The sequence below is a fragment of the Halichoerus grypus genome, chromosome 14 (assembly GCF_964656455.1).
Source record: "Halichoerus grypus chromosome 14, mHalGry1.hap1.1, whole genome shotgun sequence".
Lineage (NCBI taxonomy): Eukaryota > Metazoa > Chordata > Mammalia > Carnivora > Phocidae > Halichoerus > Halichoerus grypus.
The window spans coordinates 87,225,140-87,252,379 of NC_135725.1; the positions used below are offsets into that span (position 1 = coordinate 87,225,140).

Consider the following 27,240-nt stretch of genomic DNA (forward strand, 5'->3'; position numbering starts at 1 on the left):
CCCTTCACTTTCCTGAAGGGGAGAAAACAGGTGTGGAACGGGCCTGACCTAGCAAACAGATGGGGGCTAGACAGGCTGCCTGGCGGGCCTCCTGAGATGAAGCAGGGGCATTTTGTCGCCTTTACGTGGGGTGTGTTCTCCCTCCCTCTCTGCCCCTTATTGTTTCTAGGGAGTTAGGGTCTGCGGATGAAATCCTTGGGCCCTTGACGGAGATTCTAGAAGGAGTACTGCAGGCAGACCAGCAGCTCATGGAGAAGACCAAGGCCAAGGTGTTCTCGGCGTTCATCACAGTGTTGCAGATGAAGGAGATGAGAGGTGAGGGGCAGAGGGGAGTGGGGACAGCGGTCTCCCCGCCCCACTGACAGCCGGCCAGGCGGGCCTTCATCTGGTTTTGAGCCACACATTTCTGCTGTGTGGTTTGAGCTGACAGTCTTGGAACATATGTCAACGAAACTCTTTTTCAGGGCGCCTGGGTGGCTCAGTTGGTTAAGCGTCTGCCTTCGGCTCAGGTCATGATCCCAGGATCCTGGGATCGAGCCCCGCATCGGGCTCCCTGCTCAGCGGGGAAGCCTGCTTCTCCCTCTCCCTTTGCTGCTCCCCCCTGCTTGTGCTCTCTCTCTCTCAAAATAAATAAATAAAATCTTTAAACACAAGAAACAAAACACTCTTTTTCTCTCCCATCTGTCCCACAGCCCGGGCAGATCTCCTCTCAGCACCGTACATTCTCCGCCCATCTGGGGAGGGGACGTCGGTGTGCCCTGAGAGTTGACGTGGTGAGCATGACCGTGTCCCTCCCTGCCTGTGCTCTGCAGTGAGTGACATCCCCCAGTACTCCCAGCTGGTGCTGAACGTCTGTGAGACCCTCCAAGAAGAGGTGATTGCTCTCTTCGACCAGACCCGCCATAGTCTGGTGTCGGGCGGTGCAGCAGAGGACAAGGACAGCATGGAGACCGATGACTGCTCGCGGCTGCGGCACAAGGACCAGCGTGACGGGGTGAGGGAGCGCCCTGGGGAGTCGTGTGTCCTGCCCTTGCACATCCAGCAAGTACAAGCTGCCTGCCTGCTCGGTGCCAGGCCCCGGGGGTGTTTAGGGAACAAGACACGTAGTCACTGCACTTAGAGTTCGAAGCCTGGCGGAGGACGTTAACAAAGCTGAGCCGACGCAGAGATGTGTCGGGATTCCATTGTGGCGAGTCCCACACGGGAGAAATGCCAGGAGAACCTACAGCTTGGGGTTCTCACCTAATCCAGGGACTCAGCAAGAAACCACCCTTTCAGCCGTGACTTAAAGCATGGGCAGAGCCAGGCAGGCACGGGGAGCAGGGAAGATTTGGGAGCGAGAACAGGGCTGGTGAGCCATGGTCTGAGTCCCCTGGTCCCTGGAGGAGAGGCTGGGGTGAGGCTGGAGCGCGGTGGGGGGGCGGGATGACCATCAGCCTTAGCAGCATCTTTGATCTGGGTTCCAAGTGAAGGAGGAAAGGACTCAAGGAGTAAAAGCAAGGGAGAGAAATGATCAGATTTGGACTCTGGAAAGATCACCCTGGATGCGCTATAGAAGAGCATTTGTTAAACTGGGTCACGACTTACTATAGTGGGTCTCAAACTGAGCTCATTTGGTTACAACCAGTATTTTTTTAATGAAGTAGGATAAACCGTAAAAGTTCAGTGTGCTTTGCAGGATGGAGGGTAGGAAAATACATCAGCGTGTGTATACGGGGACAAGGTGTAAAAAATATTTATTACTGTGCCGTTATGGTCAAAAATAAGCTTGAAAAGTCACTAGTATGAAGAATCCGTTGGGAGAGGGTCCAGGAGGGCGAGGGAGGACCACCTGGGAGGCGGGTGCAGTGGTGCAGCAAGAGGGGCAGAGGGTGCAGTGAGCAGGTGTGAATCGGGAAGTTTGGTAAGGGGAGAGCGAGGAGTCGAGAACCGTCGCTGGGGGGGTGGCTCGTTAGCGAGGATGGAGTCGCTGTGCCCTGTGAGGGGACGCAGGAACCCAGCAGGTCAGGAGAGACCTCAAGTTGTTCGAGTCCAGCTCACTTGAAGACGTGTGTGACCCAAGTGAGGGTTGGGACGGCCCGGTGCAGGGCTGCCTGTCCTCCTCCTCCTCCTCCTCTTCCCCCCTGCACTGCTTTCTGCCCTCTTGCCCATCTCTGCCCCTGGGCCCCGGCAGGTATGTGTCCTGGGTCTGCACCTGGCCAAGGAGCTGTGTGAGGTGGATGAGGATGGGGACTCGTGGCTCCAGGTGACTCGCAGGCTCCCCATCCTGCCCACCCTCTTCACCACTCTGGAGGTGAGCCTGCGCATGAAGCAGAACCTGCATTTCACCGAGGCCTCGCTGCACCTGCTCCTCACTCTGGCCCGCACTCAGCAGGTAGGGGGCAAGCCCAGGGCCGGAAGGGAGCTGCCCTGCGTGTGATGGTCCCAGGAGCTCTGGTCTGCCCGAGAGTGCCAGCTGCCCCTGGGCAGGGTGGCTGCAGGGGACAGCTCCCAGGAGTGATGGGGCTGGGGAAGTGCCACCTCATTCCTGGCCTTTCCCTCCAGGGAGCCACGGCAGTAGCTGGAGCCGGCATCACCCAGAGCATCTGTCTGCCCCTCCTGAGCGTGTACCAGCTTAGCTCCAATGGGACGGTGCAGGTGAGTGCCGTGAGCCGGGAGGCCTGGGCCGGCGCCGGACCGCAGTTGCAGTGGGAAAGCCTCCCTGTCTTTGGTCTTCTACTCGCCCAGGAACAGCTCTTCAGAGGCTTGTCCGATGCACTGATGGTGTGGACTCCTCCCTGCCCCCACCCCGATTCCTAGCTAGTTAGTGGCCGACCTGAGTCTAGAACCCAGGGTTCTTACATCTCTGCCAAGTGCTCTTCCCTTGCAGTCCCCGGCCTAGGGCCCCTGGGGCTCTGCTGGTCACCAGGCCGTGGCCGTGGCCGTTCCGGGTTTTCTCCTCCAAGCAGCCCGGCTGCCTTAGCTGCTGTGTCACAAGGAGGCCCTGCTGTGCCTGCCGGCTGGATTCAGCAGTGTGTGTCCTGGTCTTGTGTGCTGTTTGTGTCTTAGACCCCTAGCACCTCTCGGAAGTCCGTGGATGCCCCCTCTTGGCCAGGGGTCTACCGCCTATCCATGTCTTTGATGGAGCGGCTCCTTAAAACTCTGCGCTACAACTTCCTGACCGAGGCCCTGGACTTCGTGGGGGTTCACCAGGAGCGGACCTTACAGGTGAGGATACGGGTGGGGGCTCAGGGTAATGGGGGGGCGGTCTGGGCCATACAGAAACTTCTTAGGCATAATACCTGTTGTGCCATCACCTCTGCGTTTGTGGGCTCAGGACCTGTCCTCCCAGCAGAAGGGCAAGAGCAGGTGGGTTAGGTCCCTGATCCAGCCCGCCCCCCCTCCGTCTCTCCCTCCCAGTGCCTCAGTGCGGTGAGGACGGTGCAGAGCTTGGCCTGCTTGGAGGAGGCTGACCACACGGTGGGCTTCATTCTGCAGCTCTCCAACTTCATGAAGGAATGGCACTTCCACCTGCCTCAGCTGATGCGGGATGTCCAGGTGGGGCCTCAGACATGGCTCCTTGGGTGGGGGTCTGGGGAAGCACCTGCGTGTGGGGGCCGTGGGCACTGTCTGGCGCACCTCCGGTGAACTGCAGGCCCGTTCCTGGAACGTGGGTGTTTTGCTGAGCGAATACAGGCTTTAGTTTCTTCATGCTGCTTTCTCTGAAGCTGAAGTTTTCTTTCCATAGTAAAGGGCAGCCTTGTAGCTTCAGAACTTGGGCTCAGTTAGAGACGTTGGTTCACATCCCTTAAGGATGGGCCAGCGGAGCAGGGAGTAGGGGAGGTAGGGAAAGAACGGGTCCTGGAGTCAGACAGGCATCTGTCATTTGTCTGACCTTGGTCAGGTCACTTCACGGTCTCTGAGCCTTTTTTTTCTGTAAAATGGGAAATTGATCCCCATCTTCTTTCTTTTTAAAGAAAGTTTATTTAAGCAATCTCTACGCCCAATGTGGGGCTTGACCTCACAACCCTGAGATCAAGAGCGCGTCCTCTCCCGACTGAGGCAGCTGGACGCCCCTCCCCATCTCACGTGTTTACTTAGGACCCATCGTATGTGCTAGACCTCGAGCTGGGTCCCGGGGAAACCCCCCAGGCCCCTCTTGCCCCAGTTCGTAGGCAGGCGTCCTTAGTAGCTGTAAGATCTGCAGCCCGAGAATGTAGGAGGTGAGCACCGCGGGAGCTCAGGGATGGAGGAAGCGCACCGGGACTCGGGGGGGCCCGCTCGGTCGGGCTGCTGCTGAGCGCCCCCGCCTCGGCCCCGTGTCCACTGCAGGTGAGCCTGGGCTACCTGTGCCAGGCCTGCACCTCCCTCCTGCACAGCCGCAAGATGCTGCAGCACTGCCTGCAGGTGAGCGCCCTCCCCACCCGGCTGCCTGCGGGGCCTCGCCCGGCCTCTCGGGACCCCACCTCCCTTTCCTGTCTCCCTCAGAGCAAAAATGGGGACGGCATCCCCTCGGCTGTTGCCCCCCGAGTTCAGCGGCTACCCACTGCTGCCCCCGCGCCCCCCTCCTGCTCCTCCTCCAAGCAGCCCACTGCCGACACGGAGGCCTCGGAGCAGCGAGCCTTGCACACAGTCCAGTACGGACTCCTCAAGATCCTCAGCAGGACCCTGGCGGCCCTGCGCCACTTCACCCCGGACGTCTGTCAGATCCTGCTGGATCAGGTACCGGCCACCCCGAGTGCCAGGCCACCAGCCTCCCCGCGGTGAGCTGCCGAGGCTCTCCTGGGCTCCGCTCTGCCCTGAGAGCTTGTCCGGGGTCCTGGCGGGGCTCCACATCGCTCCCGTCTTGCCTTGCAGTCCCTGGACCTCGCCGAATACAACTTCCTATTTGCCCTGAGCTTTACCACGCCCACCTTTGACTCTGAAGTGGCCCCCTCCTTCGGGACCCTTCTGGCCACAGTGAATGTGGCCCTCAACATGCTTGGAGAGGTAAGTTGGGGGCTGTCAGACTCTGGCCTCTCAGCTTCCAGTCTTCCTCCCGGTCTCCTGCGGCCTGACTCTGGCCTCGAGCACGTTATTAGCCCTCCCGAGCCTGTTCTCTTCCCGAACGAGTGTGACAGAGCCTCCCCGAGAGGATTGTCGTGAGGCCCGAGTGAGGTAGCTGAACGCTGCTTAGTGCAGGACCTGCCGGGTAGGAGGCTCACAGTGAGTCACACCCGTTACTGTTACCTTTTTTTTTTTTTTTTACCCTGTTTCTCTTCCTCCAGCTGGACAAGAAAAAGGAGCCCCTCACCCAGGCTGTGGGGCTCAGCACACAGGCAGAAGGGACCAGGACGCTGAAGTAAGAAAAGCCCTCCTTCTAGAATGCGAGCTGGGGTCAGGGCTGCCGTGGATCAGCCATCCTGTTGGCTCGGCGGTGTGCCTCCTGCCGGCCGGCTCGGCTCCCTGCAAAAGAGCCCGCCCTGCCCTCTCCCCAGGTCCCTCCTGATGTTCACCATGGAGAACTGCTTCTACCTGCTCATCTCCCAGGCCGTGCGCTACCTTAGGGACCCAGCTGTGCATCCCCGGGACAAACAGCGGATGAAGCAGGAGCTCAGCTCGGAGTTGGTACAGATGGATAGAGGGCTCGGACTAGAGGGGGGCGGCTGATGGGGACGAGCCTGTTGGGGTCCCACCCAGCCCCCCACCTCCCAGGGCCAGCCAAGGGCTCCGGGCCTCATCTAGTGCCTTTTCTCTTGTAGAGCACGCTGCTCTCCAGCCTCTCCCGCTACTTCCGCCGCGGGGCGCCCAGCTCCCCTGCTGCCGGCGTCCTGCCCTCGCCTCAGGGCAAGTCCTCTCTCTCCAAGGCCGGCCCGGAGAGCCAGGAGCCTCTGATCCAGCTAGTGCAGGCCTTCGTGCGGCACGTGCAAAGATAGGGCGGCGGTCCGCCCCCCCCCCCCCCCCCCGCCAGCCCGCGTGGTGCCCCGGGCAGCAGGGGTGCTGCCGGCCAGCCCGACGGCCCGCGTGGGACTGAGAGCAGCACCTGTCTCCCGCCGCCCCCAGCAGCCCCGACTCCGGCCGCCCACCCACTGGCGTTATTTTTGTAATAGATCAAGAGGTCCACAGCCAGGTGGGAGCTACGAGTCTGCTGCACTCGCCCTCAAGTTCAAAATGTCCCAGGGGTGTGGTCCTTCCCTCAAGCATTCCCCACTGCACCTGCCCCTGGCCCAGTGGAGGCCGGGAGCCAGCGTCTGTGCGGCCGGGAGAGGCCGCGTGCACGGGTCTGAAGATGTTTTCCATGCTCTGTTCTTGCAGTTTTTGGTAATACTGTGGTCTATTTATACAAATATTAAAATACTGTTTATAGACAGATGGGTGATGTGTCTTCAGGGCCTGGGGTCGAGCAAGTCTTCCTCGGCCAGGCAGCCGGGAGTGGAGTGGAGGTTTGGGGAAAGCAGGATATTTATTGACGGTTGACCCACTAACATCCCCCCCGGGGAGCCAGGTGGACACTTTAATTTTCCCTTCCCTGGCTCGCCCCGCTCTCCTCCCGTCCCCTCACCCCTGCCACATTGCCATTTTCCAGCTGGCCGAGCTGCTCGTGGGGTGTGGCCTTTCCTGAAGTTCCACCGCTGTTTATAGCTCGGTGCCCCTGCCTCCCTCCCTGCCCCTCCCTTCAGAGGCCCGGGGTGGGGCCTGCTGGCCTCCGGCCGCCTCAGGACCTCCTCACCAGAGAGCTGGGCCTGGCTAGGGGCCTTCACCCGAAACCTGAAGTTTCTAGAACCAGACTGGCCTGGGCTAGAGTCCCTGTGCGGCCACCTGCCAGTTACGGAAGCTTGAGGAGGTGACTGACTTTCTGCTCTCTTCCCGTGTCTGGGAGGAGGACGTGAGAACAGGCGAACCGGCCACAGGTCACCAGCCGAGACCCCCATGCACATTACAGCCCACTCCGCTCGGCCCACATGTAGGCAAGTCTCTCTTAGGACAAAATGTCTCCCCTGCAGCCTCCTGTGCGGGAACAGGGCTCCCCCTGGAGCCGCGCAGGCCCTGCAGGAGGAAGGGCGGCCCGGGGAGGAGGGAGCAGGAAGCCGCCCGGGAGGGCTTCCCTTGCCCACCCTCAGGGCCAGCCCCAGGGGGCCCGCAGCCGACGGGAGCCCAGGCGACATGCACGTGAAGGCTGGTTTATTATTTGTCACTGGCTAGAGAGCAAGCAGACAGGCAGAGTAAAAAGACCAGTTTAAAAAGTGTGTGTGGAGAGGTGCAGGCTGAGCCGCGGAACTTGGCGTGAGCTGTCCGTGTGGGAGGGGGAGGGCAGCACCCAGTCCCTCCGCCCCGGTCCCTCCGCAGGGGCTGGCACCCAGGCCCCGGGCTGCCGCACACCTGCCTGCCTCCCCCACCTTGCTGCTTTTGGCTACCGAAAGGCAGGTGCTCTCTGTCCAAGGGTGCAACCCAGGCTTCCCACGGGGGCCGGGGGGCCGGGGGGCCTAGGGCGGCACCGCGGCCAGCCCCACCCCCCTCCTTAGCAGGAGCTGGGAGGGTTGGGGAGCGGGGGTGCTCAGGGGATGCAGGCAGGGTGGGGGGCTCCAGAAGCGGGGCTGGGGGAGGGGCCCCCGCACAGCCGGATGACCGGGGGCACGGACAGAATGGGGCTAGTCGCCCCACCCTGAGCAGCTGAGTCACCAACAGACAAGTGGCAGGGCTGCCGACCCCCTCCCCCCGTCCTCTCCCGCCCAGGCCAGAGTGGGCAGGGGCCTGGAGGGGGCCTGCTTAGCTGAGCAGTTCCAAGTAGGTGACTGGGACCTTGCCCTTCTTGTTGCCTCTCTCGCCGATGAGCCAGTCAGGGTCCATGCCAGGCAGGCTGTAGACAGTGATGAGCTGAAGAGGGCGCAGAGGGGAGGTCACACCCCAGCCGGGGGCAGGAGGGCGTGGGGACAGGGCTGCCAGGGCCCCACGAGACCCGGGCATCTGCACCTCCTCCAGAGGCAGGAGTTCGCCTCCACCCCCCCACGGAGAGACTGCTTCCCCAGAGCTGCAGCTGCCTCCGCGCACCCCCAGCCCCAGCTCCACCCCAGGGCCCCTCGGACACTTGAAGGCAGTGGGGGGGGGGCTCCCCATTCTGGTTCCCGTGGTGCCAGGCCCACCTCATCAGCCAGCAGGGCCAGCTCGCTGCTGTCGGCCGCCTCATAGTCGTAGAGCACCCGGGCCTTCCGGGTCCCGCTGGCGGGGGGGGTCACCTCCTCCAGGCGAAGAGCGGCCTCTCCTGGAGGGGCCAGGCCAGCCGCAGAGGGGCCCACGGGCATGGTGGCCGCGGCGGTGGTGGGCGAGGTGCTGCTGAGGGGCGGGGAGGCGGGCTCTGTGGTGCCCACGAAGGTGCCTGGGAATCTGGAGAGGGGTGACATCTCAGCTGGGAGCTGTGTCCCCGCGGGAGTCCCACGTGCTCCGCCGAACACCTGGGCCCACTGCCACAGAGGCAAGGAGACCCCGGCTACTTACATGGCTCCCTGGGAGCTGGCAGCATGAGGGGGAAAGCAAGGCAAGGGGAAGCGTGAGCCGTACCGCCCCGTCCCTGCCATCCTCCCGCCCAGGCCAGCCACCTCCCTGTCACGAGAGAGGCGTGTGATGCCCCCGACTGCGGGTCAGCAGCCCTCTAACCCGCCCTGCTTGCTGAGCCTCGGGAGAAGGCTGCTGCCCGGGGGAGGGGGCGTGGGCCGCTCGTGGGGCCTGGGAGCCTGGGGACCCCAGCGGGCACCTGCCCAGCTGTTTCTGCAGGTCCAGCATGTGGCGGTAGCACTGCGCGTAGTAAGTTGTCTGGGACTCCACAAACTCATGGAGGCAGCGAAGGTGGTTCACCTGCGGGGGGGGCAGACGGTGGTGCCGACAGTGGGAGGTGTCCTAGCCGACCAGAAGCCCCCCCACCCCTGCAGAGCCTGGCCTTCAGCGCTCCGTCCTCGACCCCAAGCCACCTGCTCCCTGGGGCGGGGGAGGGCTGCCCAGCCTTTGGCACTGGGACCAAAGCTAAAGTTCCACCCTGAGGACCATGGGCTCAAGCACTGCCCCTTGCCACCTGCTTCTGAGATCCAAGTTCATCGCCTGCCTCTTGTGGAGGAGTTTATGGGGGACCCGGGTCGGGGGGAAGGAATCGGTGGATGATGGGCATCACAGGGCGGGACTCACGTGAGTGCTGCTGATTCCCTCCAGCAGGAGTCGGGTCACTTCTGCCTGCCGGTCAAACTCCGTCTGGGCCACTCGGAGCTCCTGCTCGGCCTGGGAAGGGCAGAGGGGACAGTGGCTGACAGCAACAGTTGCCCCCGCCTTCCCGCCCAGGAGCAGCCTCCTCTCCTGCTCTGGATGCAGACGACACGTCCGCCCTGGGGACGCGGACAGTTATCCTGGTGGCAGGGATGTGCTTCTCACCCCTGACTTCAGGCCCGGAGCCCTGCCCCCTAGCTGGGACCCCTCTGGACCTGTCCCGTCACAAGCGGTTCAGAGACAGACCCGCGGGTGCTCTGCCACCACCTTTGACACTCCGTCCCTTGCCATCTGACACCACCATTCCCCTGTGTGCTCAGAGGAACTGTGGAGGCGGTTTCCCCACAGAAGGAAAGTGATACCCCGACAGTGGCAGAGTCCAGAGCTAGAAACCGATCTGACCCCTACCCCATCCCCACCCGCTTCAAGCCTCTGCCCTGAAGCCTCCTGAGCCCAGACTCACCTTGTCCACCTCATCATTCCAGAGCTTCGGAGACCACAACAGGACCGGGCAGCAGGGGAGGGAGGGGGCACCGGTCAGCGGGGGAGTGGGGTGAGGACGGCTGAACCCCAGAGCCCACGCCCTGTCCCAGCTCCCCAAGACCCCACCCCTTCCCCCTCCACGAGCCTTCTTCACTCCCTCCCCATAACCCAACCAGGAGCTGAGGCTGGGATGCGGCCTGGCGTGAGCGGGGTCACTGACAACCACAGTCCAGCCCAACATGCCGCATGCAGGGAAGGCAGGGACAGCCAGCTGGGAAGTCCTGCTTGGGTTTCTCCTACAGCGTAAGCCCCCAGGCTCTGATGGGAGACCCAGTGTCCCCCATCCCACCCTGACAATCAGCTAAGGCTGGTGGGCTGGGACGCAGGGCCGTGTGACCCTAGGCCAGTCACTGAACCTTTCTGTCCTTCGGCAGAGAAAGGCAGCCTCGTGCCCGAGTCACACTGGGGTTCAATGGCAAAAGAAAAAAACAGGGCGGTCTCCACCCTCCAGGATATTCCTCCTTCCACTCGGCCCAAGAAGGGGGGCAGGAAGTGTCATCCAGAGTCTAAAGAAGAAAGACCCCCCTCCCCCCGCCACGACTTAGGAGACCCATTTCTCCTGCCCAGTGCGGAGAGTCTATCCTAAGATGATGACCTGAAGGATGGAAAGCAGAACAAGGCCTGTCCTGTGGACTGAGATGTCCCACCACAGTACCATTTAGAAAACCAAAATGTGGGGAGTGACTTCTGCGCGCGGCTGGAGGACACGCAACGAGAGGGGCCTGCGGGCGTGATGGGGGGCGTAGAGAGCCAGAGGGCCTGTGTGAGCGCACGCCACACCTGGTGGAAATGGAAGGTCAGAGAAGAAGGCAGAGAAGGCACAGTAGTGGTGGCGACAGGCACAATGGGAGAGGTGTGGTTGGCCCGTGTCCCACACTGAATGGTAAACACCTAGTAGCTCAACACAGCCGTGGAGAAAAGATCCCATGACACTCGGAGCCTTCGGCCCCCACGGCTGCCCCAAGCCTCCTCCGGACAGGCCTGCCCCCAGCCCGCTGGTCCTCACCCTCCCTGCAAGGGCTCTGGGTCTCTCCTCGCTCCCAGGACGCCGGGCAGATGAGCCAGAGAGGCAGCTGGATGAAGAGTGCCCCCCTTGTCACAGCTCTGGGGTCCTCGAGCAGTGCCCTTGATGGGGGGTGGCGGGCAGACCTTGGGGCCCTAGGAGACGGGCAGCTGCCGCCCAGCTCCCCACGCTGTCCCCACGCTGTCTGGGGCAGCTGGGCCGGCCCCCACCTCCAGCGCGGCGCAGACAGAAGCGAGGCCAGCGACGTGGGCGCAGGGTGCAGGCAGGCGGCGAGGAGCGGGGCTGCTGCCTTCCCGGCTCCGGGGCCGCGGCCTGTGCTCCTGGCGCCTGAGCGGCGGAGGGAGGGGGCAGCCGGGGCGGGGCGCTTACCGCGGAGGCGCTGGCCGAGAGAATGTAATTACGTGGTCTAGTCTCCTGAAAGTCAGGCACCGTCTGGCGGGAACAGAGGTCACGGGGGGAGGGGGCGTCACACGGGGCCAGGCGCCGCCCCAGAGTCTCCCATGGGGAGAGGCCAGGAGCCCCGGCCCCAGGGACAGGAGGCTGCAGACACATACCACGTGGACCCCTTCTCCCCGCTCCAACCTCCTGGACACAAGGTGGGCTTGGGGACAGAGAGAGTCAGACAAAGACCAGGTGGGTGGTCACGCTGGGACCCCAGGAAAGCAGACGATGAGTCTGCTCATCGTCTGATGAGCATCGTCTGATGGATGAGTCGCAGACTGGGCCTGGCCCCCCTCCTCCCTAGCCCCGCTCAGATGCCCCAGTTAGAGCCACAGTCCTCCAGACAAATCACCCCTGACCCCAGCTTTCTCCATCCCAGAATCTCCACACGGCCCATCTCTCACTCCTGCAGCAAAGGACCGGGCCCCTCCCCCACAACAAGGTGGACAGATGGATGCATGGGTGGACAGGGTGACAGGCTTTCCATGTTTGCAAAAAGCTGACTCACAGGCTCCAATGCCTGGTGTCCCCCCTAAACCAGAGGCTATGCACGGCAGAGGCTCTGGTGAGGAGACCAGCTGCTTGCAAAATGCCCAGGACGTCCCCTGGGCCGGCCACGCCACTGTGGCCCGAGGCTGGGATGGGCAAACCAGAAGCAGCACGGCACGTGGACAGGTATACTCACATCTCCCTCACACTGAGCCAAGTTACCCAAAGCAGAACGGAAAGGAACAAAAACAAAGAGGTTAGTGAGTCCACAGCGCAGGCGGGAGCAGGCCCCCCATGGCGGGGGGGGGGGGAGAGCAGGTGGCGGGCAGGCGGGCAGACGGCCCTGCCCCCTGGAAGGAGTCCTGCTATGCGTGTGTGCGTGTGTTTAGCGGGGCGGGCAGGGATGACCTGCTGGGCTGCGGTCCTCTGGGGCGCTCACTGTGCCTGGGTTGTCGCAGGCCTAGCTCTGCAGGGGGCACGTGGCCTAACCCAAGGGCCTGAGGTTGTCTGGGCCAGACAGCTAGAGAGGAGGTCGTGCCGCTCTAGTGACTAAGAAAAGGCTCCTCTGGCCTGGCTGATGGAGGATAAGCTGGTTCTGGCCAAGGTACTCCAGAGAGACTGTCCTGTCCAGGTGACTTAGAGACATTATCCCTGTGGCCATCGGTCATCCTACCCAACCACCACAAGACTCCAGTGGCTGAGCCCCTGCCTCCGATCTGGACCCCACACACCTGCATGAGCTGAGACCCTGCCCTTGGCTCTCACCAGGGGCAGCACAGGCCCAGACTCCATGGTCCCGAGGGGCCACCCTGTGGGAGGGGATGCAAGGAGGGGTTGGGGCCCAAACCCTCACGGGCAGCTGAGAGCCTGGGCAGGCAAGGTGGCCGTACCTCCGGCTGCCCTCGACCTGGGGGTTCCCGGGTGTGAGGTAGCCTCTAGGCCCCTACCCTCCGCAAGCTGCCTGGCATGCCAGGAGTGTGCTCCCCCTCAGGCCCGCTCCCCCCACCCCGGCCTAAGCCCTGGTCAAACTGCGCCACACTGTATCGACTGGCCCGGCCAGGCTGAGCAGGCCTCAGTGAGCTGGGAGTAGAGGGAGAGGCCCCGGCCTGACCCAGGGCCATGGGACTCCCTGAGAGGGCCCTTGGTCGTGTCCCTGAGCAGGTGGGCGGTCCAGCTCCAGGGTTCACACTATCAGGGCACCCTGGGACCAGCGCTGGAGCAGCGGGTGGGGGAGTTAGTAAGGGGGAGCCATGCCCGGGCAGAGCCGGGGGACAGAGCCAAGCATTCAGGGAGGGCAGGGCAGGGCCATGCGAGAAACTCCAACTGGTTGTCTGTCTGGGAAGGCTGTGGCATGCCCTGAGCCCAGGTCAGGGCACTGCTGGTCAGCCCACCCCATAAAAGTCTGCCCTGGGACCCGGAGCTCTGGGCGGCCAGGGTTCCGGAGGGGGGGTGGGGGGGAGGGAAGAGGCGTGACCTGAAGCGGTCAGCCAGGACCAGTGCCCCCCAGGCAGACCTCTCCAGACAGGGAAGAAAGGTCATGCCAAACATCAGGTCCCTTCACCCTCCCTTGGCTCCAAACAGAGCTGGGGGGGTGGGCGAGAGACCAGAAGGGACACCTACCGTGGCTTTGGCTTCCGCAGCCTTGGCCTTCTTCAGCCGTGCTTTGCAGGCATCCAAGTCCAGACGCCGGTTTTGTAGGAGACGTCTCTCCTTCTGTGGGGACGGATAACAGGGAAGAGTGAGAGCCTGGGAAGCCCTGGGAGATCCTGGGCTGTGGCAGGACTGGCCCACAGGGCCATCAGGTCCAGATGGGGAAACTGAGGCCCACACAGGGGGACGTCATCCACTCTGTGTCACTCAGCCCATAAGAGCCATGTCTGGGGAGGCCTGGGAGAGCTGGGTTCCCAGCATGGGAGGAGAGCCTGTGCTCAGCAGCTCCCAGGAGGAGGATGCCACAGCAACCAGGAAGTGGGACGGCCCCAGGGCTCTCACCGAAATGGTCTTCCAGTCCCCTTCCAGGAAGTTGCGCAGAGGCGTGAGGAAGTTGATGGAGGCTGTGTGGATAAAATCCCTCTCTGCGGCTCCCAGGCGCTTTTCAGCTTCTGCCACCTTGATTAGTGTCTTCCCTGGTTAGATGGAGTTTAAGGGTGAGGAAGAGGCTCAGGCTCAGGCTGCTCTGACCCCCAGAAGTAAGGGAGCGACCAGGGAGAGGCATGCCGAGGAAGCGTGAGCACAGGGGGCTTCGTGCAGAATGGCTGGCCTGGAAACACGTGGAGCGACCTGCATATCTGTCACCTGGAGACTGACAAATAAATAGCGGGACATCCCAAACGTGGAACACGACACAGCATTAAAAGGATAGGGGGTGGGGGTGGGACTTCCAGAACAACACAGAAAGCACCTCAACAAATCCTGTTCCCCAGAAAACAATAGTAAAAGTGGATATCACTGTCAAAAGCAAACATTTCTGGACTCTGGAAATTGACCAAAGGCAAATAAACTGCGAATATTTACTCAAGAACTCCTGAACCTTGGTAAGAACAAGGTGGGAGCCTGTGTGGGTGGGGGGGATCTCCTGTCTTGTCAGCTCTGTGGTGTTGCAGTTCTACTCAGGCGGGGCAAGTCCTGAGGTTGGCAGCCTCACTGCTAGGGGGTGGGCAGAGCTGGGGCATGGGTTGCTGGGGAAGGTAGTGGTATTGGGGCTGACTTGATTTGGGCAGGAGCATAGAAAAATCCAGGGGACCCTGTCAAAAACAATAGAGATCCTGGGGCGCCTGGGTGGCTCAGTCGTTAAGCGTCTGCCTTCGGCTCAGGTCATGATTCCAGGTCCTGGGATCGAGCCCCGCATCAGGCTCCCTACTCTGCGGGAAGCCTGCTTCTCCCTCTCCCACTCCCCCTGCTTGTGTTCCCTCTCTCGCTGTGTTTCTCTCTGTCAAATAAATAAAATCTTTAAAAAAAAAACAACAAAAAACAATAGTGATCCCAATGGCAAGTAATTGAGAAAGACCAACATTACAGCTGACTTGAATAGGGAATACTGGTTGGAACAGATCTGCCAGAAATTTAACAGGAGATCTGGAAACAAGATAGTCACGTGGGCCCTGACCAGCTCCCAGGTATCTCTGGTGGTCTGGAAGGCTACACACGTGTGTGTGACACACTCAGGAAGGACTGGAGAGAACCCTAGGTATCTACTCATTGTTGTTGACCAAATGGGAGGCTTTGCACACAAAATAAAAGCTGGGCAGACTTGTAAACTACTTGAACTTTGAATGAACTTTGAATGTATTCCCCAGCACACCCACAAATTCATCAGTAAAGCCTTAATGGTGCCAAATGTTTAAGCACAACCTCTGACTGATCTATCATTGCCTGACTACTAACATATGCTAACCCAGGAGTAAAACCTAGGAAGCTTAGCTTGAAAAGAAAAAGAATGATTAAAAAAACCCCAAAAAACTGTGAACGCAGCAGCTGCATCAGGCGCTGCCCACTGCAAGGGACACAGACTCTAAACAATTAGCCCAGGCCAGTCTCTAAGCAAACGAACAGCAACAACAACCCCAGGTGATTCCGAATCCATAGCTACCATATTATCTCAAATGTCCAGATTTCAACAAAACATTGTGTGACATGCAAAGAAACACGTAAGTATGGTCAACAAGCAGAAGGAAAAAGCAATCAATAGTCACTGTCTCTAAGGACACTCAGATGTTAGATTTAGCAGACTTCTTTTTTTAAAAAAGATTTATTTATTTATTTGAGAGAGAGAGAGCATGCATGTGTGTGGGGGAGGAGCACAGGGAGAGGGAGAGAGAAAATCCTCAAGCAGGCTCCCCACGTAGTGCAGAGCCTGACATGGGGCTTGATCCCATGACCCTGAGACCATGATCCAATCTGAAACCAAGAGCTGGATGTCCAACCACTGCACCACCCAGGCAGCCCAGATTTAGCAAAGACTTCTAAGCAGAAGAAAAAAATGTGGTTTTTTTTTTAATGCTTAAAGAATTGAAGAAAAATATGATGACTCATCAAATAAAGAATATCAAGAAAGAGATGAAAACTATTAAAAAGAAAGAAAAACTCTGGAGTTGAAAAGCACCACAACTGATATGCAAAATCCACCAGAAGGGCTCAACTGCCAAGTGTGAGCTAGCTGAAGGAAAACTGAGCCACTTTAAAGACAGATCAATAGGGATGACCTCGTCTGAAGAACAAAAAGAGAAATGAACGAATAACAACAAACAAAGCCTCAGAGACCTATGGGACATCATGAAACAAATCAACATATGAGTAATGGGAGTCCCAGAAGAAGAGGAGAGCAAGGGGCAGAAAAAATATCTGAAGAAATAATAGGGCGCCTGCGTGGCTCAGTTGGGTTAAGCAACTGCCTTCGGCTCAGGTCATGATCCCAGAGTCCTGGGATCGAGTCCCGCATCGGGCTCCCGGCTCAGCGGGGAGCCTGCTTCTCCCTCTGACCCTATCCCCTCTCATGCTGTTTCTCTCTCTCTGTCAAATAAATAAATAAACAAAATCTTAAAAAAAAAAAAAAGAAATAATAGCTGAAAATGTTTCTGATTTTGATGAAAAACATTAATGTCCATATCCAAGAAACTCAACAAACCCAAAATAGGATGAATACAAAGAGACCGACAGCCAGGACATCTTGGTCAAGTTGCTGAGAGACAAAGACAAAGTCTCAAAAGCAGCAACAGAAAAGCAACTCATCACATACAAGGGAACCATGATGAGATTTACAAATGACTTCTCATCAGAAACAATGGAAGCTGGGGTGTCAGGCTGGCTCAGTTGGTAGAACATGCAACTCTTGATCTCGGGGGTTGTGAGTCCGAGCCCCACTTTGGGTGTAGAGATTACTTAAAAAAAGATACAAACAACAACAACAACAAACAAACCAACAAAACAAAACCTAAAGAAAAAAAAAAAAGAAACAATGGAGGCCGGATGGCAGTGAAATGATATATTCAAAGCAAAAAAAGGAAAAAATTCTCATCCAAGAATACTACATATAGCAAAACTGTCTAACAAATGTGCACACGGAATAAAGACATTCCCAGAGAAACAAGACTGAGAGAATCCATTGCTAGCCAACCTGCCACAGAAGAAATACTTCAGGTTCAAAGTTAATGACACCAGATGGTAAGCTGAATCCACATAAAGCAATAAAGACCACCAATAAAGGTAGTTACATAGGCAAATACAAAAGACAATACAAACATATTTTTTCTCTTTTCTTAACTGATTTAAAAGACAATTGCACAAAATAATAACTATAAAACTGTATTGCTGGGCTCATACAAAATAGAAATGAAATATATATGATAATAACAGCACAAAGGAAGGGAGAGGAGATAGAGTTATATTGGAGTAAAGTGTCTATATTTTACTGGAATTAAGTCAGTATTGTTCTGAAGCAGACTGGGATAAGTTAAAATACATACTGTTGTTCATATTGTGAAACCAGTAAGAAATACTTTGTTAAAAAGGCAAGAAAGAGGGGTGCCTGGATGGCTCAGTCAGTTACGTGTCTGCCTTAGGGTCCTGGGTCCCAGGGTCCTGGGATTGAGCCCCGCATTGGGCTCCCTGCTCAGTGGGGAGTCTGAATCTCCCCCTGCTTGTGCACACTCTCTCTCTGTCAAATAAATAAATTAAAAAACTTAAAAAAACAACAACAAAGAAATTAAAATGTTACACTAGAAAATACCTATTTGACACAAAAGAAGGAATAAAGGAGGAACAGATGAACAAAAATTATCTGAGACATGGAGAAAATAATAAGATGGCATATGTAAATCCAACCACATCAATAATTACGTTAAATATAAATGGATGAAACACTCCAATCAAAGGGTAAAGATGGTCAGAGGGGATTTAAAAAAAAAACCCAAATATATACTGTCTATAGAAGAAAAGACTTTAGATTTAAAGACATAAATATGTTGAAAATAGAAGAACAAGAAAAGGTATACTATGTAAACAATAACCATAAGAAAATAGGAGTATCTGAACTATCAGATAAAATGGACTTTAATGTAAATGTGACCAGAGACAAAGAACAGTATTTTACAATGATGTAAGAGTCAATTTATCAGGAAGATATAACAATAATAAACATACAGACCTCACAACAGATCTCCAAAAACATATGAAGCAAACACTGACAAACCGAAGCCAGAAATAGACAATTCAACAGAAATAGTTGGAGACTTCAATACTTCTCAATAATGTATAGGATAAGACAAAATCAGCAAGCACACAGAAGACTAGAACAACCCTATCAACCAATTTGGCCTGTTGCCTCTACCACACTCCACTCAACAACATAACATATGATCTCAAGTGAACACCAGCATTCTCCAGGAAAGACCATATACTAGGCCATAAACAAGTCTTCATAAATGTAAAAGGATTAAAATCATACAAAGCATGTTCTCTGACTACAGTGAAATCAATTAGAAATCAACAACAGAAGGAAACATGGAAAATCCACAAATATATGGAAATTAACCACCATCCTGCTAGTAGGAATATAAAATCACACAGCCACTTTGGAAGACAGTTTGGTAATTTCCTAAAAAGGTAAACTTAAGTTTACCATATGACCTAGCAAGTCCATTCCTAGGTGGATGCCCAAGAGAAGGGAAAACATATGTCCTCACAAAGTTCTATGTGAAAACGTTCATAAGGACACAACCCAAATGTGTAGCCATACAATGGAATACTATCCAATCCAACAATAACAAGGAATGAAATCCTAAAACACATTACAGCATGGATGAATGTCAGAGATACTACGCTCAGTAAAGGAAGCCAGAAGCAAAACACAGCGCACTGTGGGGCGCCTGGGTGGCTCAATCGGTTGGGCGTTCGACTCTTGCTTTCGGCTCGGGTCATGATCTCGGGGTCATGGGATTAAGCCCGGCATCCGGCTCCACGTGGAGTCCGCTTGGGATTCTTTCCTCCTCCTTCTCCCTCCCCCTCTGCTCATGAGCACGCGCTCTCTCTCTCTGTCTCTCTCTCTCTCAAATAAATAAATAAATCAATAAAATCTTGGGAAAAAAAAACCCACCCAACACACCATATGATTCCATTTATACGAGAGGTTCAGAAAAAACACATTTATAGGCACACAAAGCACATGAGCAGTTGGCAGGGGGTGGGACTGGGGACTGACTCCAAGCAGACATGGCACTTTGTGCAGGTGATAGAAATGTTCTTTAAATAGGATTGGGGGGATGTTTGTCCAACTCTGTAAATTCACTAAAAAGCATTGAATTACACACCTAAAACAGGTGCATTTTATGGTATGTAAATTATATCTCCGTAAAACTTTAAAAATTAAAAAAAAAAAAAAAAGATGGAGGGAGCTCTCTAAGAGCCACTGTGAAGTGGTAGCTAATGCAACACCAAGTTGAAAAATCAGGTTGCAGAATGGTACACACAGTACGATCCCATTAACAAACGCACACAAGCTGAAACTGGTTAAGAGAAACTTCCATTTCTCATTGTTTTCATCTGCATTGATTGAGGTGTTTACAAGGAGAGTGAATTTTTTCACTCGTTTTATTTTCATTAATTTCAAAGTTTTTTCATTTCTTCATTTTCATTCATTGATTTCATGAATGTTTACAAGTAGATATTATTTGTGTACTTCAAAAAAGACAAAGAAAGAAAGGAAGGGAGGGATGGAGGAAAATTCGAGAGCAAGAGACCATGACCCTTGGCCCTGGCTGTGGGGCTTGGCTCACCATAGGGAGTGGTGGGCCCCAGCTCACTGGCCGCCTCTGCCATGTACTGTGCCAGCAACTCCCCGTTGGTGACCCGCGAGGGCACCTTCCTGTCCAGCTTCTCATACAGGAACTCCTCCACTCGGGCACCTGCAGGGAGACAGCAGCCAAAGCCACGGGGCTCTTCAGTACAACCCAAGGACAGCAGCCACGGCGACAGAAACAGATCCAGGCCAGGGCCTGCCCATGGGGGTGCCTGGCCTGGTGACTGGCAGAATATTCTCTTTCTGGTGCACATTTCAACCCAGTGAAACTGGCACTCAACCCTGTAGGACCCCTCACTATTGAGGGGAGGAAGCCACAGCTCAGAGACATGAAACGCCTACCCCAGGTCACATAGCTGGGGGTGACAGGCCCAAAGTGAAGGCTCACTCACCTCTCCCTCCGTACGATATGGATTTACAGAACCTAACACGCACATGGACGATGCTCTGGCATTGGTTCCAGAAAGCTCCTGGGACGCCCACTTATACAGGAGACTTAGAGGCAGATAGGCATCAGGACCCCAAGACACGCCTCTCTCCCCCTGGGTTCTCCTGCCCGTTGCTTCTGCGTGTTCCTCGCTCACGCTTGCGGCAGTGTGACTCTGGGCAAGCCCTCCTCCATCTCTGGGCCCCGCCACCCTCTCCAAAGACCCAGCTCATGTTTTTACTGCCTCTTCTCCCAAGCGTGTTTTAATTTCAAGCATTTCTTCAACTTCTCGGTGCAAAACTCTTAACACTTTTGCTGCCCCAGAGAGTGCATCTGGGAGTCCATCACTGAGTCTGCTGTTCTCTTTAACTGCCTCCCCACCCGCCAAGCAGGCCTCAGAAGCCCCAATAACCTGACCCAAATCCCGCCTGCCACCCCGTCCCACCTGCAACCCGGTCCCACTTGCCGGTGGCCTCCAGCCCCTCACCCAGGGCCGCCTGGCGCCCACTCACTGGGGTTGGGTTGCAGCAGCACCTCTGTCTGCCGTAGGATTTTCTCTGTCCAGTTCTTGGTGCTGTCTGCCCGGGTGAGAAGGTTTTCAAAGTGTGCATCCAGCTCAGTCTTCTCAGCCTGGCCGAATTTCTCCTCTGTGAACTGTGGGGGGTAGGGTTGAGGGGTGGGGAGGGCTCAGAAGGGGGAAAGCGGGGACTACCCCTGCCCCACGCTCCCTTCCCCTCACCCCAGCTAGGACCAAGCCCAAGGTCAAGAAACTGGCTTTGCCCCTAACCTGCTCTGTGACCCTGACCAAGTTACAACCCTGCTCTGTGCTTCAGTTTGCCCCTCTGTAAAATTAGGCTGGACCAGAGGTTGGGGATCATGGCTTCTTTTGGAAATCCAGAAAGCTAGAGACACCCCCCTACCCCCCCGCCAAATGCACATTTGTACAAAATCTAGCTTATTACTTAAAGGGATAAGGAGTCATTGGGAGCCTATTTCTAGGGGTTCTCTTAGCCTGACTTTGAAGCAAAGCACTTGGTAGCAGGTGCTCAGGGAATAAATGGGGCACAATGCAAAGTCTGGGGTGATCACGGGCTCCTTGGGGGACTGGGAGCCACTGGGGAGGGGGTGCCAGGGGAGTGAATGGGAGGAACCCAGGTCCCAGAATCAGAGGGACTTGATTCAAGTCTCAGTTCTATCACTGATGAGCGGTGTGACGTTGGGCAAGTGGCTTTGCCTCTCTGGCATCAGTTTCCTGAGCTGAAAAATGAGAATAATAAATAATGCAGCTCCCTCATAGCTGAAATAGGATGAAATAAGAAAGGTGTGGGTAAGGGGCGCCTGAGGGGCTCAGTCAGTGGAGTGTGCAACTCTTGATCTCAGGGTCATGAGTTTGAGCCCCAAGCTGAGTGTGGAGCCTACTTAAAAAAAAAAAAAATTAAAAAAAAGAAAGAAAGATGTGGGTAAGACATGAAGGCCAGAGTCTGGCAGGGAGTCGGTGCTGCTGCTATGAAGAGCTGATGGGTGGGGAGGCAGCTGGGAAGGAAAGGGAGTGTGTGTGGGCAGGACAGCCACATGGCTGGCCTCTGGTCGCCTGGTGCGGTGGACAGGGAACACCACTAGCCCATGAGAGCCAATTGCTGGGCATGCACAAGGCCTAGAAAGCTCAGCAACCCCGCCCCAAGGCCAGGCAAGAACCAGGATGTCCTACAGGTCAGAGCCAGCAGAGGCTGTGTGGGCCACGCAGGAACAACCTGATAATGGCCCAAGTCCTGGCCCGTCTGATCTAGAAAGCTCCAGCAGAAAGAGCCTGTTCAAGGTCATAGCCAAATAGCAAAAGGGCATAGACCTGCAGGAGTAAGATCAGTAATAACGATAGCAGTACTGTTGACTGCATGGTGGCCCAACCCTGGGCTAAGCGTTTGACACCAATGGTCCACCACGTCTCTGAGAGCCCTCCAAGACAGTTGGGTCAAGTTTCCCATGTCACAGATGATGCCACTGAGGCTAAGCAAGGGGCAGAGTGTGCTCAAGTCAGAGTCATTATGGGCTTGGAGTCTGGAGGCCCTTCCCAGACTGCTTGGCAGCGATAAATCATCCAGAGGCCAACAACAGCTCCAGCCCAGCTGTAGGGAGAGGGAGGCAGCCACGGATAGTCACTGGGCAGCCATCAATTATGCAACAGGGCTTGGGTTTCTCGCTGCAGGCCTGGGTGGGCCAGGCTTAAGGCCTCCAGCTCCCTACCTGGGAACCAGCTGCTCCTGGCCTCCTCCCACCTCTCCCTACTCCTGGGCCTCCTCACATTCCCTAAACTGGGGCCTCCCAGAGCCAGGCTCTGAGCAGGCCTCACCTCACCCAGCCCCTTAGGGGTAGCCTTAGCCCCATTTTCCAGATAAGGAAACCAAGGCTTAGAGAGGCAAAGTCACCTCTCTGGTCTTTAGTTCCCCGCCCTGGCGAAGGGGGTAACAGGACCTATCTTACAGAATATTTGGAAACACACAGCACAGGCCTAATAAACCTTAGCTGCTGTCATCATCACCACGAATAGAAGGCCTCCTTCATGTTCCTCCTCGGAGCTACCTAGGAACCCCTTTACCCCAATGGTACCAGGCACCCTACTTTAGATGACTATGTCACCCAAATGTGCAAGGTTAACGGCAGCCACTCCCCACTGAGCCTTAGGGTACCCATCCCTCACACCCCAGGCCCACCCAGGTTCAATGTCCTACGGGGCTTTCCTGACCTCTTGGGCATCCATCCCATGTCCAGTGCTGCCTGCCTGGCTGGCTCAGATGATGAAAGCGCTACCACCTCCTCTTGGCCTTTATCATTACCAGTCCTACCACTACCCTTACTATTACGGCCGTTACTACTAATATCTTACTCATAGTAAGTATATTAAAGTACTAATAAAGTAATATCTTACTCAATATACCCTAGTTTTCCTGCCTCGATGCCCTTAGCTGGGCCTTTCCAGCCCCTGGACCAACTTCACAAACCTTTCCTGACTTTCAAGGCACAGTTCGGGGACTGGGAAGCCAGCCCAGAATCACCCATGCAAAAGGGATCCTGCTCTCCCAGGGTCAAGCTCAGGTTCCCTACCGGATGGGGGTGGAGCAAGGCTCTAAAAGGTGTCCCCGGTACATGGAGGGGCTGACCGAGTACCCAGCATGTCCTGGGACATGGCAAGGCGGCACCTAGGCAGAGAAGCTGCCCACACACTGATAATGAAGAACTCCCTCCCATCCCTCCTGACTGACTCCCATCTCCAGGCAGGTCCTGAGGGTCCTCTCCTATGCAGGTGACATTTCAAGACCACTCTCCTCTGGCCTGCCACCCTGCCCCATCCCTACCAAGAGGAAGGGCCCCATGCTTCAGGGGCTGATGTCTGCAGAGTCCGAGGCTGCTCCCTGCAAGATGGCAGCAGCAGGGGGTGGGCGTGCAGAGCCAGAGAAAGCCTCTATTTATAAAGCTCCCAGCTCCCTCCTCCACCCCAGAGTCTGGAGCCTGGGCGCTGGCTCCCACTCCAGTATGGGTGACCCAGTGGGCCTGCCCCACCAGGAGAAGTGAGGCCACAGGGCCCAAGCGTCCCCACACCCCAGGCTCTGCAGGCCCTGGCCAGGTCAGGTGCCAGGGCCCCACAGTAGCAGGAAACTGGCAGATCAGGTTCTTCCCAGATATGGGAGATAGAGTGGTTGCCATACCAACACTGGGAGGATTCCCACCTTCCAGATGAACTGAGGATAGCCAAGGGGCTCCAGGGTCCTAGCAACCCCACTAGGGCTGGGGTCACCTGCGGGGCTTGAAATACCAAGCAGCAAATCCTCACTGGGGCACTAATCCTCAATGGGACACGGGACAGGGTTTTCTAGTAAACATGAGCACATGGGTTTCCCAGAGACTGTCTGGGGCTGGGCTTCTCCAGAGAACTGAGCCGACAACAACAGCAAGGACAAACAATAGGACCAGCTCCCAGAGCACTGCGACAGGCCAAGCCCCAAGTCTGCAGCCACCCCTGGAGGCAGACTGGTGTTACACCCGATTGACAGAAGGGGGAAAAGTGACTTGCCCAAGGTCACATGCCGCACAGGTGCCATTCTAACTACACTAACACCACTAGTATGCTTGCCTTTTTTTTTTTTTTTTTAGATTTTTCTTTTAATTTGAGAGAGAGCGAGAGAGAGTGAGAGCACGAGTGGGGGTGGGGAGGGGCAGAGGAAGAGGGGGAAGCAGATTCCCTGCTAAGCAGGGAGCCCGACATGGGGTTTGATCCCAGGACCCCGGGATCATGACCTGAGCTGAAGGCAGACGCTTAACCGACTGAGCCACCCAGGCGCCCCATAAGCTTGCCTTTAGTGAGCATGTACATGCAGAGTACCAAGGAACCCTCACATCCATCCTGGGAGGGAGGGATTGCTAATCCCATTTTTCAGATTGAAAAACTGAGGCCAAGAGATGAAGCCCCTTCCTCAAGGTCACAGGAGGGAGCATCCATGCCCACAGCTGCCTCCAGGTCTTCACCATTACATTAAGATGCCTCAGTTTCTCTCCTGGCCCCAGAACGTGGATAGGACTTGTTCCAACCCCAGCATCATCAGCCTGGACAGCTGTCCAAGGAGGGCACCCAGCCAGACCTCAGCCCTGTCCCCATCCCCCAGGCTTGGAGAAATAAGAGGAAACAGGCCTCCCATGGAGCAGAAAGGAAGTAATCCCAGCCCTCCTGGCTTCCGGACCGACTATCCAAGCGTGTAGAGAGGACCTGAGGGAATCAGGACCACCAGCCCATTGCACAGGTGCAGAGACTGAGGCTCGGAGCAGGGGTCGTGGAGGGTGCATGGTCCTCTGGCCTGGCGCTCAGGCCTCCAGACGCCTGCCAGAGTCACTGCTGGGAAAGCGCTGGGAGGCAGGAGCCGTCCGGTGCTCTCTCCCTCCTGGGGCGGCAGCCACGGCAGCGGGGTAACCCAGCCAGAACAAACAGTGGGCCCTGATGCCTCCCCCCGGGCAACGGGGCCCAGGCCCGGCTCAGTCCCCGGCCCCGGGCTACGCTGAGTGTGCGGCCAGACAGGCCGGCCGCCCCGGGCTCTTTCTTCTGGGTAGCGCAGCAGTAAGGGCTGTGGGGGGCTAGGGCGTCCCCGCAGCGGGGAGGGGGGCGGCAGCCTCCAGGGGCTTCTCCTGCGCCCCCCGGCTCTCCCGCAGGGGTGCTCCCGGCCCGCCCCACATCCGGGCCGCGAGGCCCAGGGCGCACGGCCTCACCTGCACCGCCCGGGTGAAGAAGATGCCCGCGTCCGACGCCAGCTTCTTCATGTTGAAGTCCATGGCGCGACGCACGGCCGGCCGCGCTCAGCCCGAGCGCAGCCTGGCAGCCCCCAGCCCGCCGCGGCCGGCCCGCACCCCGCCCACCTGCTGCCGGGGAGCCCTCCCTCAGCGCCCTCCCTCAGCGCGCCCGCTCGCCAGCCGGCAGCCGCCACCGCCGAGCTACCCAGAGCGCGCAGGGCGGGGCGCGGGCATCGGGGGGGAGGAGCCAGCCGGAGCGCGCAGGGCGGGGCGCGGGCATCGGGGGAGGAGCCAGCCGGAGCGCGTAGGGCGGGGCGCGTGGGAGGAGCCAGTCGAAGCGCGCGGGGCGGGGCGGGGCGGGGCGCGGGCTGCGGGGGAGGAGTCTTAGGGGCCAGGCGGGACCAGAGGTAGCGGGTCTTGCTGCAACTGGCTACTTCACCGAGGCCTCCGCCTGTCACCTGGCTGGCCTCTCTCTGTTCCTCGTCCCTCAGCCCCCGCCCATTTGTGCCTCTTCATGTCCCTTTGACCATTCGCACCCCACTCATCTACTAGGCCCTCTGTCTTCCTATTTCTCTGCCTCTTTTGCCCTGGGTCTCTCTGTGCAGCCCACCACCACCACCTTGACCTTTCCAGTCCCCTTCTTCTGACGCTGACCTTGGTGACACTAAGGACATCTGAGCCAGGGGACAGGCTGGCTGGGGACTCCTCTGGTTGTTTGTTCCCTGGAAGCCCTCTGGTTCTCCAAAGTTGGGTGAGGGGGTGTGGAGGGGTTATAAGGGAGGGAGGAGAGGTGGGGAGGTCAAGGTAGTGGAATGGGCTGCGCTCGGGGCAGGGACACTTGCTGATCTTGAACCTACCTCCTCACAGTCCCGGACAAGCAAGGGAACGGCCTGCAGGTACATCCTCCCTTTCATGGACCTTAGAAGGGCTTATTATCTATCTCCGCCTCTCTCTGCTTTCTACCTGTAGATTTCATCTTTTAATGCAGTGGAGAGCTCTTTTCCCGAACTGGTGCTGTCTCCTACCTGGCTCCATCCTTTGGATGCCTGGTTTGTTTATCTCCATATACTAACCCCAGTTCCCCATCACCTACCCCAGCCTGTCTCTGCAGGGTGAGCTCAGTCACCTGGGGTTTTGTTCAAAATCCAGACCCCAGACCCACTCCCAGACTGGTTCTCTTAGCATGCATGAGGCCCAGGAAGGTGGAGTTTGGAAAGCTTCCAGGTGACTTAATGTGCACCCATTTAATGAGTCTGTATTTATTACCTATTTGGAGCCATCACTATGTGCTTTTATTCATCTGTACTGATCATTCATTTATTTACCAATGTCTGTCTATGGTGGTCAGTATCATTCATTGAGTCAGCATCCAGCCCTATCATCTTCAAAAGCCATATATCAATATACTTATATGTTCACTCATTCAATAACTCACATTGAGCACTGTTTATTTTTTTTTAAAAGATTTTATTTATTGGGCGCCTGGGTGCCTCAGATGGTTGAGCATCTGCCTTCGGCTCGGGTTGTGGTCCCGGGGCCCTGGGATTGAGCCCCACGTCCAGCTCCTGGCTCGGCAGGGAGCCTGCTTCTCCCTCTCCCTCTGCCTCTCCCCCGTTCATGCACTCTCCTCTCTCTCTGTATCTCTGTGTCTCAAATGAATAAATTTAAAAAAAAAACTTAAAAAAAAGATTTTATTTATTTATTCATAAGAGACGAGAGAGAGGCAGAGGGAGAAGCAGGCTCCCCGCTGAGCAGGGAGCCCGATGCGGGACTCGATCCCAAGACCCTGGGATCATGACCTGAGCCGAAGGCAGATGCTTAGCCATCTGAGCCACCCAGGCACCCTTGAGCACTGTTTAAAAAAAAAAAAAAAAGATTTAGGGGCACCTGGGTGGCTCAGTCGGTTAAATGACTCTTTTGATTTCAGCTCAGGTCAACAGGAGTCTGCTTCTCTCCCTCTTCCCCTCCCTCTGCCCCTCCCCTTGCTCTCTCTCTCTCTCAAAATAAATATGAGACTGATGCGCCACCTACTGCGCTAAGGAGGCG

General features: G+C 56.7%; 2 protein-coding genes across 11 annotated transcripts in view; one reads left to right on the forward strand and one right to left on the reverse strand.

Annotated features, from left to right (window-relative positions):
- Positions 1-6,326, forward strand: part of NUP188 (nucleoporin 188) — a 47,189-nt gene extending 40,863 nt beyond the window's left edge. For all 3 annotated transcript variants that reach the window (XM_078061873.1, XM_036112054.2, XM_078061874.1), the window contains 12 exons: positions 170-315; positions 813-994; positions 2,174-2,374; positions 2,545-2,637; positions 3,049-3,207; positions 3,400-3,537; positions 4,312-4,386; positions 4,468-4,701; positions 4,837-4,968; positions 5,247-5,320; positions 5,457-5,586; positions 5,721-6,326. In XM_078061873.1, coding sequence (XP_077917999.1) covers positions 170-315; positions 813-994; positions 2,174-2,374; positions 2,545-2,637; positions 3,049-3,207; positions 3,400-3,537; positions 4,312-4,386; positions 4,468-4,701; positions 4,837-4,968; positions 5,247-5,320; positions 5,457-5,586; positions 5,721-5,894 — 1,738 coding nt within the window. In that variant the 3' untranslated portion in view covers positions 5,895-6,326. The remainder of the gene's footprint in view (positions 1-169; positions 316-812; positions 995-2,173; positions 2,375-2,544; positions 2,638-3,048; positions 3,208-3,399; positions 3,538-4,311; positions 4,387-4,467; positions 4,702-4,836; positions 4,969-5,246; positions 5,321-5,456; positions 5,587-5,720) is intronic.
- A 1,221-nt stretch (positions 6,327-7,547) lies between these two features.
- On the reverse strand, positions 7,548-25,381 carry SH3GLB2 (SH3 domain containing GRB2 like, endophilin B2). Of its 8 annotated transcripts, XM_036112057.2 has the most exons (14): positions 25,174-25,380; positions 20,436-20,577; positions 19,474-19,602; positions 13,697-13,830; positions 13,325-13,417; positions 11,901-11,912; positions 11,144-11,206; positions 10,107-10,256; positions 9,671-9,694; positions 9,133-9,222; positions 8,708-8,808; positions 8,452-8,466; positions 8,100-8,340; positions 7,548-7,833 (listed from the first exon to the last, which is right to left on the reverse strand). In XM_036112057.2, exons 1-14 carry the CDS (start codon positions 25,234-25,236, stop codon positions 7,726-7,728), a joined length of 1,365 nt encoding a protein of 454 aa, XP_035967950.1. In that variant the 5' UTR covers positions 25,237-25,380; the 3' UTR covers positions 7,548-7,725. The 8 variants fall into 8 exon arrangements, with proteins under 8 accessions (XP_035967950.1, XP_035967952.1, XP_035967951.1 ...); XM_036112059.2 differs by lacking the exon at positions 8,452-8,466 and having other exon boundaries at positions 25,174-25,381; XM_036112058.2 differs by lacking the exon at positions 11,901-11,912 and having other exon boundaries at positions 25,174-25,379.
- Positions 25,382-27,240: the final 1,859 nt, after the last annotated feature.

What these genes read in the sequence shown, in the direction of transcription:
- SH3GLB2 (XM_036112057.2), bottom strand. Translation starts at nt 25,236, where the DNA reads ATGGACTTCAACATGAAGAAGCTGGCGTCGGACGCGGGCATCTTCTTC. An exon ending in GGGGCCCACCACTCCCTATG is followed by an intron (nt 13,831 to 19,473) that starts GTGAGCCAAGCC and finishes CCATCTAACCAG; the next exon opens with GGAAGACACTAATCAAGGTG. An exon ending in TGGCCCTGCTGGCTGATGAG is followed by an intron (nt 7,834 to 8,099) that starts GTGGGCCTGGCA and finishes CGCCCTCTTCAG; the next exon opens with CTCATCACTGTCTACAGCCT.